At 42.2% G+C, this 14,895-nt stretch overlaps 1 protein-coding gene across 1 annotated transcript in view; it reads left to right on the forward strand.

Moving 5' to 3' along the window:
- The window catches only part of LOC118171450 (vesicle-associated membrane protein 2-like), a 47,810-nt gene that overhangs the window by 22,289 nt on the left and 10,626 nt on the right, over window positions 1–14,895 (forward strand). The window contains exons 2-4 of the mRNA XM_035334570.1: window positions 9,818–9,935; window positions 13,116–13,274; window positions 14,449–14,500. Coding sequence (XP_035190461.1) covers window positions 9,818–9,935; window positions 13,116–13,274; window positions 14,449–14,500 — 329 coding nt within the window. The remainder of the gene's footprint in view (window positions 1–9,817; window positions 9,936–13,115; window positions 13,275–14,448; window positions 14,501–14,895) is intronic.

Raw genomic sequence — 14,895 nt, forward strand, 5'->3', positions numbered from 1 at the left:
CGGTCACTTGCAGATGGTAGATATGTTTCATGACAACTCTCCAAGACCCGAATGTGATGTTCTATGAGGAGTAAGGATGAAAGCTGAGCTTTATATGCAGGTACTTTTGCTATTCTCTCTTAACTCTTGCACATCGTGTGTCTGCTGTTTAGGTAACAAGTAGGTGGGATAAAATGTTCTCTGCAGTAATCTTGGCCAAGTAGTCAGAGAAGATTTAAGCTTAATAAGCCTCCTAGTAATGGAGCATTAATATAAGTAAGGCTGGTAATTACCCTATGAAGTTAAGTTGTGATGAAACTGCTGCTGTATAGAGGTGTATGTAGCAAGACGACAAGAACATTTCACTGCTGATGGAAGTGTGGCTTTATCTTTCAGCTGTTTTGTGGTTGGTAGGGCTTTCTTAATTAAAACAACAACAACAACAACAAAAAGATAATAGTTAATTTCTTTGTAAAACATAATTAGAATGCAATGAAGAAATTTACAAGCAACTAGAAAGCCCCAAAGCATCCTATGTTTTAATTTGGGTCTCTCAAAAGAGAGGCATGAAAAGTATTTTCCTGCCAAAAAAAATATTACTTAAAAGCAGGGAAAGTGTGTCACTCGTACCATTTCTTTCTCCTCTGTATTAGAGTTACCTTATAATTGACTGCAACTAGCACAAATTGCAGCAGTTTCTTCTGCATCAGTACATGAGTCAGTGAGTAGGGGGTGACTGAGTCAAACTCAGCCCAGATTCTCCCCTCCCACTCCCGGCCCAGCTGCTGCCTGTTTACTCCTTTGGGTTTAGCCCGTGATGCTGATAGCCTACACAGAAAGGCAGAAATAGGGGATGCTCCTACTCCTGAGAACACAGGTGAAGTCTAACCGGGCTGTACCATGTCAGCATGAAGTTCAAGTTCATCAGCTTTCTGTTCAGAAATAGGGCTTGGGAATTTGCTTAAAGCTGACCATTTCCACTGAACTATGTCCTTAGTGACTGTTCCAGAGGCTGTAGGTAGAGCTTTGTAAGTCTGGATTGTCCAGCAGACCAGGATGCTTAATGTCACTGGCTTGTTCCAACGTACTCTGGCTTTAGAATCCTGAATTTCTGAAGCATTTCTTTAGGGAAGTATTTGGTATTTATATATTGCTCCTATAGTTTCCAAGGGAAACAGTGTTTCTTCTTTTTCTTCTGATGCAGAGGGTAATTACCACCAGCAATTATACTTTCAGTGTATTTATCACTTTATTCTTGACTTGTTTCAGCCATAGCCCGGTAAGACCCTGAGTGAAGCATCGGTCTGTTAGGTTTCATCCTTCCACAGCCTAGTATGCTTTGAGGATTTTCTTCTTTAATCCAGTGTTGTTTCAGTTTGCAACTAGTTTTTCTCTTTCCCTACATTCAGATCAGTAACCTAGCATGAGGAAAATAAAGGCTTTGTGTTATCCAGGATTTGATTTCTCTCTTGAAGCTTTTCTTTGTGTGTATGGTGGGTTTGTGTGTGTGTGTGCTTTGTTTGTTTTGTCTTCTTTTTGAGGGTGGTGTCTGTTTTTTAATGCCCAATAAAAGCACTCTTCTATTTATAAGCTAAAATTCCTAGGGAGAAAAATGCAACTCTTCCTGTGATAGTCGGTCTTAGTTTTATTTTTCCAGGTGTATTAAGTAACAGCACTGTGCAAGACAGAGCTGTCAGGCATAGAGCAGAAGACTCCATCAGCTCAAAGGGGACAGATTAAGAACCAAACACAAGGTGCTGATGGAGGGTAAGGAACTTCAGCTAGAATCTGGTACTTTTTGTAGCAGCACATTCATTTATGTATACCTTAGGAGCAAACAGTGAGAGTTAACCCTTTTCTAAGGAAAAAAAAAATGGCTAAAGGTGCTGTTCAGTCTAGGGAAGTTACCTCAAAAGGAGATTGTTCATTTTAGAGTTGTTCAGCTGTGTCAGTACTCTCTATTTAAGTATATAGATTTACAGCCCTTGTAGATGTGAAAAAATATACCTACTGTGATCAGAGATTACCCAGATCTGTAACTAGCCTGATGCAGAGGTTTGCTAGGGGCAAAGCTCCCACTGATCTGGGCAGGGCAGCAGCGAGGCCGTGCTGGCAGGAAGGGAGCAGGCTGCACTGGAGCTGCCCCGCAAGCTGGTCAGCTCCCTTGGGTGCTCTGTAATATGTGTGAGGTTGTGGGGAGCCTCCATCGCTGCCACTGCTTTTGGAGAGGCAAATGCTAAGGTATAAAAACATAATTAATAGTGGGGCTTAGAAAACTTGTATCACAGTGTGGTTAGAGCCAGGCTCAACACAACTCCTAACTGCGGATTAAGTGGTCAACCGAGCGCTCTTTTAAGTGGACCAGATGGGCTACAGGTTATAACAGTGAGTGTAGCTGGCTGTCTGCTTCGTTAGTTCCAAATATTTTTGTTGAACCCTTCTTTTATCCAGATAAGGGTGAAGAAGACAGTGGTCAGCTGGGATCTAAAGGCATGATAGAATTAGTCTGTGTGCAGATACTTTCGGGGCAGGTGATCACTGAACGCTAACGTATATTTGACAGTTGGCATCTGAGTGTTGTTCTGAATTTCAGTTCGTGAACCTACAATGTGTCCAACACCACCCTGAGTCACCTCACCCTTAATCATCCTTCAGGCAGATCCATCAGACTACTCCGCAAAGCGTGGTCAGTGGTAAACACATGAATCAATGTCCCCACACTGCATTGACTTTATCTTAGGCACAGCCTTTGCAAAAGATGACAGCAAGGGAAAGAAGAATCTAAAAAAATCTGGAGCGCTGATATTTCAGAAGAGGAATCCTGCCTTGCATTGCTTTTCTGACTAACAGAAACCCTGCCTGAGTCACCACAACTGGCTGTTGTGAAGACTGTGATTTAGGGAAATTATGGAAATAATGCAACTCTTTCTGGCAAATTCTTTGTCACAAAAATCATTCAGCTGAACTAATTGGTTTAATTTAGGATTCAGGTGCTTTGGGCCTTGCAAGTAATACTTATTTGGCTTGAATAGAAGATACTGGAGAAGATAAATCAGTCAGTCATTACTAGCATAACAAGTGATGATCAAATTAAAGATGATGTCTTAGGTTCCTCTATTTTTCCTCTGTGTGCATATTTAGCACACCAGATGGTCAATACAGTCATAATAAACTGGTGGGAATATTTAATTAAATGTGTTCCCAGGACATTAAATGTAGGGCATTATTCTTTGGCTGATGAGCAGAGTAAATATTTTGTAATAATGGAGAGTCCTTGTAGAATATTGCTGGTAGCGTGTGAAAATCACACTTGGGAACAGAAGCGTGTTCAAAGCAGAACTTTCTTCACAAAATTAAGATATCTCAAAATGCTAATTCCTTTTATATGTGTGTTTTTTTTTTCCTACCACCAATTCACTATTACTTATTACAACCCAATTATTACGAATAGCATGAGAAATCATTTTACAATTTATAGAGAACGCATTGAGTCTAAATTAAAGTCGGTAGCCATTTAATTGGCAATAGTCACATTTTTACTGAATACTGAAGGTCTCAGATGGAACACTGAAAAGCAGAACGAAGAACATCATGTCTGTTAAAACTGTGAGTGTTCCCTGGTAGTGAAGGAAGCCTGTTTGGTCGTGCTGGGAGTAAATTCTACTCCCTCTGTGAAACCTCACAGGACTGAAACCACCTTTCTTTCCATCCCCAGCTATGCAACTGTCCATTAGCCCAGCAGTGACGCTCCCGTTAACAGTATAATTATCTTTTCGCTCTAATCAGCTTTATAATATCATGACCTTCTTTACTCCCATAGAGCAGCTTTGTTTGCCTGTGAAAGTGAGATTAGTACAATGAAAGCAAAGATAAAATTAGCTTGGAGCAGGGAATAGTAACTTGAGAGGGGAAGATCAGCTAGAAATCTGAAATACCTACGGTTAGTGGGCAACAGAACTGAAAGCAGTCCCTTATTGAGAGTGCATCTATTTCAGAACGAAGTAGGTCGTGTTTTCTAACCAGGGTTTACTTTTGAAGAGTCCTTTCACCTTACAGGCAGAGAACATGATTATCAACCTGTAAGATGGCTGGAAACCTAATTCTGAAGGACACTTATGTTTCAGTTGTTGTTGGAAGTGTCCTTTATCTGGACGTCTCCTCACATAAGTGTGTGGTTTTGAAAGAGTTACAGGACCTGCCATCTGACGCTACCACAGTTTGCTGTGGGAAAAGCAAAAATTTTGGCAGGAGGTGTCGGGATAGATAGTACTTGATTTCTAGACACACATGATCCCAAACAGGAACATGAGAGCCCATCCACAACTATGCTAGCCCTGTATCATTGTTACGTTTGTACAGTTAGGCACACAATGCTGGAAGACCCAAAACTTCAAGGAGTTTAGATATTAAAGGTGTCAATTTCTTTGAGAGATGGCATGTAAGGAGGTTAGCACAGAATTTTACTCTGCCCTCTTTGGTTAGGCTATTTGGTTAGGCTGGGGGGACTGTGTCAAACTGCACTTAGCTGAAGTGATTAAAAATCATTTGTGCTGGAGTTGGCTAAACTGACCTGCTGCAGAAATAAGGTGCCATTTGGAAGAATCCAATTATCAGTACACTGGGAACCAGCAAATCCCTCCAGAAAGCAGAAGACTGTTAAGTATAGTCAGTAAAAGTTCTCCCTTGCAAATCAGCAGTAGAAAAATTGTTTACTGAAAAAAAAAAAAAAAAGGTATTGCTGCACTGTTGCATTGTTTTGCATTGTTCAAAACTAAGAGCCACCCCCCAGTGCCACAGAGCTCCTTTATTTCCTTATAAATCCTCCCTGTCTCAAAGCTTGCAGATTTATCTAAATTCACAGATGAACGCTCTCTGTACCAGGGACAATTGTGAGCCTCTGTTTTTTTTTTTTTTCTTTCTTTTTTTTTTTTTTTTTTTTCTCTCCAGTTATTGTTAAGTTCTGGACCTTCACTGACATGCTTAGTCACTAAAATACTGTATGAATTTGTACTTGTAGCTGATTTTAATTGTTGGTTTAGAGTTAAGTCTCAACAGTACAATGCTACGGAAGTGTTCTGATTTTTTGTTGTTATTATTTTACAATTAAATACAGCTTGCTTGCTTTTTAGTGCCTTTGGAACCGCAGACTGTGAAACCTCACTTAAGCAGTCATGCCCAGATGGATGGATTGATTTCGAAGGGGTCCAAATGCAAGAACAGAGTCTTAAACATACCAAAGTTGGGCTAGTTACAAGGGCAAACATTGACTACAGAGATACACCACCTGGGCAGTTAAAAAATAAAGAGGAAGAGAGACAGTGCAAATTCCTGTTTTATTAGAACAACAGGGAGAGGGTTTGAGGAAAGAGAAATCAGACTGGGATTCATAGAAAATTGCCTCCTTGCTTTCACTTTTTACAGGGCTCATTAGTCAAACCTGCTGCTGCGCTGATTCCCTGCCCCCTCCCCGGGGCCCTGCCCGCTGATACCAGCTACAGCTGTCTGATAGCATTTGCTTTCCTCTTGCTGTAACCTTTAGCTATGCGTGTCTTTCAGTCTTTAAGTCTGAGAGGATGAAAATGATGCCTGCTCTCAGAAATATGTTTGTGAGCTTTGGTTTGGAGCCAGTGGCTGAAGAAGAGGGCAGCGGGAGGATGGCAAGGATGAGGCCTAGGCAGCTAGGCCTTCCTGGGGCACCGCACGTCACCCATCTCCCTGTTCCTCAGTTTCCCAGATGTGTGCAGGAATAATAGTATTTCCTTAGCTTATTGCGATGTTGTTAGGATAAAGACTTTGATGAGATTATGTCCCACAGCTGAGATTTTAAAACCAAGAACAAGTTGCTGAAGACAGCTGTCAAGGTCCTAATGTGAACTATACCAAAGCATCTCTCGTGCAGCCACGCTGACGGCTTGGCATCCTCCTGGTATCTGCGTTGTGCATCTCCCTTCCGTAGTCTGACCAACAAAATTCTCCTACGGATGAACCAAGATGCGGTATGTGTCAGGCACGTAAGATGCATGGTCATCCTTAATGTTCTTTCAACTGGTGCTGAAATGGAAAACTGTAATGCAAGATACCCCCAATTCTCTCTTAATTAGAGCTGCAGCTCCCTTTACCTGCTAGAGCTAAGTAAACCGCTTCCAAACTATGCAGGTGAGGTATCTGCTAGTCATGATTTTGACCTAACAGCTTCAGGCCCAGCAAGTAACCAAAAGAACTGGGAAGTCTGAGTCAGCTGAGACCATTTCACTGAATCACTAGGACAGTTCCCAACTGTTTCTTCCTAGGCGGCTGTGTACATACACAGATCCAGCACCTGCTTTCAATCAGTGAGATTGCTCATGTGCTACCTGGCATGCTGGGGAGCAAGGACGCAACTGAGGTTACATAAAGAGCGACCTAACTGCTCCAAGCGTGCAGGGCTGTCCTCAGGCGTGCTCAGCCTGCCCATGGTATTGCTTCTTTGTCACTTGTCGCTCTCCTAGAGTGTAATACAGTGCTCTGCAACACTGCTTGCTGTTTAAGAAGATTGCCTAGGGATTTATACCCCTTTTTCACCAACAATAATAGAGCATTATTTCTTGCAAAATTAATTTGACCTGTTCCTGACAGTGAGATTCTCAGCGTCAGTGATAACTATATTTACTCCCCCCTAAAAACTTAGTACACAAGTCTGAAGGCTAAGGGCCCAGTGACAGGGCTTTTATATGGATTTTGTATTCTTTTATAGCTCCTAAAAATCAGGCCAGGCCATGAGAAGTAGGACTTTGAAGTACAAGAAGCATCACTACTTAAAAAAAAAAAAGCCTAACATAGCATTAATGTTTTGCATAAATTTGTTTGAGTAATGTTTCTGAGAAATTACAAGTTGATGTGACACAGTACAGAGGCAATAATAGAACAATGTAAATGTAGGTTGGACTTTCATTCTACCATTTTTGCACCAGAATATCCCAGAGAACATTGTTGCTTTCCAGTGACTTAAGCCTTCACTTCCCTCTTTATTAGAAAATGTAGGTTCAAAGACAAACTTAACAAGTACCCTGTGGGGCTGGAGCCATGGTAGCTCACAGAAGTAGCATCTTCTGCTGCTTCCGCCCTGCTGGGATCCTTTCTGCAGAGCTCAAACACTGACAGGGCTGAGCCAGAAGCATGGAGACCCTCAGTCCTGCTCTGAAGTGCCCTGGGAGGCTGGGAGAAGGAGGTGGTGCAGGTACTTTTGTTGCTGTTTCACCTCTTTTGGATGTTATGTGCTGCCTAGTTATGTGAGAGGGCTTATGCCTTGTTAACCCGCAAGACCTGCTGGTGGCATTAGCTGCCTTCCTATAGCATGTCTGGGAACCCGTGCTGCCCTCTGTGTGTGCTGGATGCTGTGCTTCTGCTGGCAAGTGCTCCTCTGCTTGCTCGCTGCTCCTCTGCTTGCTCGCTGCTCCTCTGCTTGCTCGCTGCTCTGACCCCCAAAGCCACGGGTCAGGCAGGCGCTGGTGTTGTGTAAAGAGAGCACAACTCCAGAGGCAAAAGGCTGGGGAAGAGTAGATCTGCTCTGTAGGCAGCATCCAGCTCTGGCTGCTCTTGTATTAGATTTGACATAATTGATTAAGATGTGGTTGTTAATTACAAGCTTGCTGTACCTTAACATAAAGAATTGTCATCTCTCTCTGGTAGGTACAGTAGCTACAGCCGGATGGTAAAGGCGGCTGTAAAAGCAACTATTGCTGTTACCATTCCTTGCCTGTACAGGGAGCAGAGCAACCCCAGGAAAAATAGTTTAACCTAAATTAGATGGCAGCAAGGAGCTGGAAGAGAACAAACTTGGAAGTGTCTGCTTTATGCCAAATCATTTGAAGGACAGTTAGGGAAACACAGACACACACAGACACACAATGAAAATTACTGGGCAGAAAAGGTATATGGCAGAGCACTGAACTTCTTAGTGATCACAGATTTGACCAAGAACACCGCTGCACTTATAAGCTATGCTTATTAGTGAAAACATGTGGCTTCTAACACTTCTCATGCATTTCACTCCTAAGGTCTCTGGGATGCTAGCAGTACATAACAGAGGTCCTCTCTTGTGTTAATGTTTGTAGTAGTGAGAAATATGACACAATGCTTCCCCAGAAAAATATCTGCTTATGTTGACTGGGGAAAAGCCTATCTACTTCTTTGACTGCAAAGAAATTTCACAATTTCAATTTTAGATCAATTGTTCTGATCTGAACAGTTCTAGGAATTCCTTTTGAAGTTACTAATGCTCCAGGTGTGATCTTGTTTGTCATTATTATTTGGTCTCGTATATGTTATGGTCAGACTTTGATCCTTTGTGACGACAGCGTAAACTCAGAATAAATTCTGCTGGGATCCTGGCCCACGGTCCTTCAGTGGTGTTATTCTGTTGCAGGTGGCAACAGCATCTGATCTTTTATGTTTTTAACAGGGGCTGTGAGGTCCTCAAGGCATAAGCAATTTCTGTACAGCTCAAATTCTTTTCTTTCAGCTACAGCTTGACAATGCTGTTCTCACCTGCAGTTTAAAAAAGAAGTGTAAGATGCAGCAGTGCTCCAGGTCTGCCAACAGCAGCTTCATCGCTGGGAGTCTGTGTGAGGGTCACAGTTATCTGTAGGGATCTCACCCCGCAGGCAGTGCTGTCAAACTGAATTTTGCAGCTTTAGGTACCTCTAGGGAACAAACTTTAGATGCCTCTAGGCACTTTGACAGTGTCTTAATGGGGCCATAATTCCAGCAGCATTAATCAGACCCCAGGGTGTAAAAGAGAATGATTCATGGAGAAACACTGTGTTCTCTCAGTCTGTTAATGTGGGAAGGCATTGGTAACGCAGGAGTGGGATTTGTGATATTTTTCAGTTCACATGCTTAAGGGATTTCCTCTGCAGCTCCAGGAAGGGTTTTATTTCCCTGCAGGAAGTGGCAGGGGTCCCTTGAAAGGAAAGGTAAGGCTTCACACACTGGAAGTGTGGGTGTGAAGAAGGACTGGCTGAGGTTGACGGACCCTGTTCAGGCTGGCAGGGCGACGTGCCTGCACAAGCTCATGCACTGGCATAGACCTGATCTGTTGCATTGCAGGGGGCTTTCATTCTGTCTTCTGTTATCTTAAAGCAAGCTTGGGGGAAACCGATGTTGATGCTTAAGAGTGGAACTGATGCTTAGATCAGGGCTCTGTTCAAAGCATTGCTGCAAATATTCATCTGGGGTCCATGGCTGGTGTTCAAGCCTGGACAGCTGCTCAGGTGGGGCATTTGGTGACCACCAGTGGGGTGTTTAAACCTTGCTGAGTGCCTGAGATGCCTAACCCCATGCAGAGTGATTCTTGCCCCCACTTCCTCCGCCATTTCTCTCTTCTCCGTTGTTTATCTTCACTTGGTTAGGTTCCAGCCCGACATCAAGGAGCAGGGGAGCACAGCTTTCAGCATGCTGAGGAAGAAGACAGGCTTGCAGCCCTAGCTCCTATAATATTGATGCAAAATACCTGGACAAGAGTCTGTTTTCTTAGTGGGATGTAAGCTCTGCCCTGCTAGCCAGGCCCGTGATCAGTTTGGTCTTTGGCCTAACTTGGGGTAGATGACCAGAACTGCTTGCTTTTTAAAGAGGCAGCAAGGGAGGGGAAGAGTTTGATACGGACCCAACCAGATATACTGTGCATCTAATTGCAGAATGGGATGCAATGGGACATCAGGGCTGTGATCCAGGAATGGAGGGTTGTCAGACAATGGACAACTTTTAAAGGAGATACAAACCTTTGACTTGTTCCAGAAGAGAGTAGTAAACAAGTGAAAATGCATTTGGTCACTTTTTATGTTCTCTGTTTTTGATCTAGGTCTGCTCCAGCTCCTCCTGCCCAAGGTCCCACCAGTGCTGGGGCTGTAGGGCCACCTCCTGCTACCAATGTGGCAAGTAGCAAACGGCTGCAGCAGACACAAGCCCGGGTGGATGAGGTAAGTCGCTCCACGTGAACTGTTGCTCACCACAGGGGTGTTGTGATTTTTTTTTCCTTTAAGATGCTTGCCTCACTAGTGATCCTGCTTGTCTGAAGACGGTGGGTCTAGGAGATGAGGTTTAGCAAAGGATGGCGTTTATGAGGAGGCAGACAGTACAAGAGCGTGAACATTGTTGTACTGGTAACACTCCTGTAGAATAAGTATGGACATCGGTGCTGATTCAGGAATGCATCACAGATAGTCACATTAGGAGGAGATGTCATAGTGAATCAGCTCTTTAATCTTGTTCCTGCATTCCTAAAGTTTGTATGCTAATCTCAGCGGCTGTTTCATAGAGACAAACCACTGGTCTCCTGTAGATACGTGCAAGCTATGAGTGTTGTACAGGTGAGGGCTGTGTTTATTAGTCAGAGCTGTAATGATTAATCATCAGAATTTATCCCCAAAGAAAGGCACCCACACATGACATCACAACATCTTCAACAAGTCCTCACTCCTTCTGAATGGTCCTGGAGGAACACGTGCCTGTTCCAGCATGGATTCTTAAATTCATGTAGCATACAGAAAATCCCTGACACCTTGGCTGTAATGCCGACGTCCATCTAACTGCCATGCTAACGGGAGTGAACGAGCATACTCATGGGTGCACTCTGAGTGTAACAGGAGTACAGCAGCAGCTGTAGCATCCTTGCATGCTTGCTGTGCACGTTTGTGTGCTGGTTACTTAGTACAGAGTTTTGCTAAACCCCTACAAAGACTTAAGTAATTACTTACTGCCCTTGGGGAAACGCCCAGGGCCCGTGTGATTCTTTTATTCAAAGTCAATAAAATAAAAGCTATAAAATAGCTGTTTACCAGCAAAAAGGCCTCTTTTCAAAAGCTCTAGGTATACTATAAAAGACCTCACAACATCCAACTCAAATGCCTTTCTTAAGATGAATTAAATACTCCTGTCAAATTGAGGTTTGTCTCTTTGAGAACTTTTCTTTGCTGAAATCTGAACCAGGGTCTTTCTGGCCTCCCTTTTGCTGATGCTTTGAGCTGATCACAAGATCATCATCCATCTGCAGAAATATCTAGGCCCGGCTCTTTCATTATCACTGATTTTCACATCACTGTAACTTTGTTGATGTTAATGGAGTGTCTCTTGCAGCAGGGAAAGGAGTATTACACTTCAGCATCTGTCTTGGGTCAGAATAATGAAATAAACTTCTTGTACTGAACATCTTCCTTCATAATGGTGTTGTAATTGTTTACGTGAGCTACAGTAAAAGTATTTGGCCCTAAAAGATGAAAAATAATTGCTTGTTATTACTTAAAAGGAGTAATGCAGGTCAGACATGTTGGGTTCTTCAAACACATCAAAGGAGATGGCTCCAGTGAGCCCCCACTTTCTATTTGAGATATTCTGTAGTCTGATCATTCTCACTGAAGCCCATGCAAGTTTTTGTGAAGCATGATGAAGTAATTTTGTCAGGAACTCTTACCCAGTAGGAGAGGAGAGTGTGTAGCTCTTGGACTTGAGGATTACGCAGGTGATAATTAGCATCCACATTTTCTTCAGCTCCAGTTTGAGAGGGAGATGGTTTTTGGTATGGGGTAGTTTTGAGTGGCTAGGGCATGTTCAGCAGATATTGTTTAACAGGGAATGGACAATTAATCATTAAATCACAGTATGAGAACAGCCAAGGGAGACAAACACTACTGGTCTTTCAGTCCTGTGAAGGCAGCGGGGCTTACAGCACAGAAGGTTCTGTCTGATCCGCTAAGCATTCCTCTGCCCGTCCTTACCAGATCTTTCCGGGCCGTTTTTCTTTCATGTCTTGTGGGAAAGTAATCTGTAGGTGGCAGCAAACACCGCGGCCAGGCACCGCATTGCCGCTACTCTTCTGCTCCGACTGGTGTGCACAGCACTTCAGATCCCAAACCAAATCTCAAAGCTCATGATTTTGCTTAAGAGCAAACTTTTGGCGTTATTAAAATGACTGGAAGTCCTCCGAGTTCTTCATTTCAGCTGTATTCTGCTGGGTTTCCCCCTGTAATTTCTCTAGGCATCCTAGAGCTTATTTTCTAAGGCTTGCTTTTAGGCTAGACAGACATTTACTTATTTGACAAAAATGCAGTCTTGGATGAACAAATGTTCACAGCATTCATGTTAAATTCAATAAATAGTTCTGGCCAGAAAAGGAGAGAAGTGGTAGGAAATTTTTACAGTATTTTGTTTCAGCATTTTCAAAGAGGTAAAAATTTTTACTATGATACATTGTACCAAGACAAAATTTAACTAAATGCCAGCTGAGAAATTATTATTTTTTAATATGATATGAAATGAAATGCCTAGAAGGTCTTGGTTTGGAAAAGCAATTAAGAAAATTTCAGTTGACCAAAATGTTTTATTTTACGTTAAGTTTGGTGGATGAAGGAAACAAATCTAAGACTGGTGTGCCATCTAACATTTCTGTTATCATTTATGAATTTGTACAGGATTTCTGTTAGGGATTATTGGCTTTCTGGAAGAGGATTTTTCTCTAACACAGTGTATAAAATATATGCATGAATAGGCCTTACCTTCTGTGTACTGGATGTGCACATGTTTTTTTCCGTTGATGGGACGTGAGTTCCCTGCTACCCTTCAGGCTGAATTTTGCCTCTTGTCTGAGGAAAAACCTCCCGCTCTCCGAATGAGCAAATTTCTTGGTCAGGAAATATATATCTGTTCCTCTTAGAATGGCCTTTACCTAGTCAACTTCTCTATTCAGATAAGGAAATTACATTAAATGCATAAGGAAAATAATGGCTTGTGTTTAGTGATGACTGGACAATTTTCAACCAACCTGTAGTAGAGGTACAGGTCTCCATCAGTTTTTTTGTACTTATAGTGAAACAGTTATTTGCATGCTAAAGGAAATCAAAAGCTTTAATTAAACTAATTACTGTATTTCATAATGTTCCTTTTTTTGTTGTTGTTATAACCTTTAATGCCATCTGGGCACAGTCGAGCTGTTCTTGGTGCGTCTGTTTTCATAGCATGGTGTTAGAGCTCTGTCCAAGTACTTGCCATCACATGCTGTAATGGCAAAAGATTGGTTTCACTATGACATAATTCAGAGTGTGAATGTATGGGTGACCTTTGGCTTTACTGTGCGTGGAATCTAACGTGGGGCTATACCTTTGCAGGTGGTCGATATCATGAGAATGAACGTGGACAAGGTGCTAGAAAGAGACCAGAAGCTGTCAGAGCTTGACAACCGGGCAGATGCATTGCAAGCAGGCGCCTCGCAGTTTGAAACCAGTGCAGCCAAACTGAAGAGAAAATATTGGTGGAAAAATTGCAAGGTAAGGAGTACAAAGACCTTCTGTTAAGAATAGCTTCATGGCAGGTGTCATGTATTGGGACTTTGATTCTAGGATGGGATCTCTAAATGGTTTCTTCTTGTCAAAGGGAGAGGATGCCTTGACCTCCAGAATCCAAATTAATATGCCAAACAACTTTTATCTTTACCAGATCTATTCTTTAGATCATTTCTGCAGTATATACAATCTGGATCCAAATTTTAATGCCTTTGTTAGTGTCTACAGATAGGGATGGGAGAGCTTTTCATGGTGATTCATGTGAGTTCCTTGTGTGAACTACAAAACCCAATCAGGCGTAGTGAATACCAGAAGTTGGCGAAAATAAGTGGGAGATTATCAGCTTCTTGTTCTTTAGGATGGTCAACTACAAAAAAAAAAAAAAAAAAAAAAAAGGCAGGGGATGGTCCGCAACCTGCTGTGAGAAGTGAGGAAATGCCAGTAGAGGTGCAGATCATAGACCAGATCTTTAATCAACCAGCTGTCTCCTGTGCTGTCCTCAAAGCCTCATCCTTTCCCATAAATAGAGGGAACTTCACTCTCCTCTGCTTTTTCAGACCTTCTCCAGGAGCTCTCTTTTTTGGACCCAGAAACTTCAGCTCCTTTTATTCATATAAGACCCCACAACCTTGCTTCCTTCTACTCGTGCACCACCAACTCATGAACGCTATGCCAAAAGTTCAGCTTAATTCCCATTTCTCTTCTAAACCATCTTTGCTACTGACAATTCATGTCCAGCCACATAAAACCACCTGTTTCCAAAAGAGAATCGTACATGCACTTTTTACCGTCCTGTTGTTACCTGCTTCATCTCTTCAATCCACACTGCTATGAAATGTAAAGCAAGACAGAATATTCTGGGTAAAGGACATGTACAAACACTCCAGAAAGAAGTGCATCTATGTTAGAAACTCAACTACACAGTTTGTCTGGACTTCTCCTAGCGGTTGTTGTGCCAAGGGGTGCAGGAAGTGGAGCTTTTTGGAGCTACAGACCCAGATTTTGAGCTAGGTTTGGCCACACTGAATGCAGTGAGTCTGTGCAAGAAGTAAAAGCGCACAGAAAGGGCCACAAAATAAAAGCAAAAAAAAACCTCAGGGGTTAATGTTTTTCATGTGAAAACCTGACTTTCTTTTTTCTCATAACTTTCTTTTTATAGATGATGATCATCCTTGGTGTAGTATGCGCAGTCATTCTCATTATAATTATAAGTGAGTAATTCATTTTTTCTTTCATTTATGATCTGACATCTCTGTGACTTATAAAGTGCTGATATATTAGAAAACAGAACTACAACAACAACAAAAGGATATAAAATGTTTAAACAGATTAATTTGTGAAATTCCCCTTCTAGTGTCATGCCGTTATAGCAAGAATTACGGCAAACTCCTTGGACACATAGGTAGGATTTGCTGACATTTAATGTATCTTACATTAGCAAGTTACATAACTTCCCCTAGGATTAAAGACTTTCCCTTTTCATGTTTGTATGCTTTTTTATGCAGTGTCAGATATCTTCATTAGAACCAGGACCACAGTCCTAGCTGCTTCAAGTGAGAACAGTAATCACTGACTTAGCTCATGCCTATAAAAATGAGGGTGAAGG

Source organism: Oxyura jamaicensis, chromosome 9 (assembly GCF_011077185.1).
Source record: "Oxyura jamaicensis isolate SHBP4307 breed ruddy duck chromosome 9, BPBGC_Ojam_1.0, whole genome shotgun sequence".
NCBI classification, from domain to species: domain Eukaryota; kingdom Metazoa; phylum Chordata; class Aves; order Anseriformes; family Anatidae; genus Oxyura; species Oxyura jamaicensis.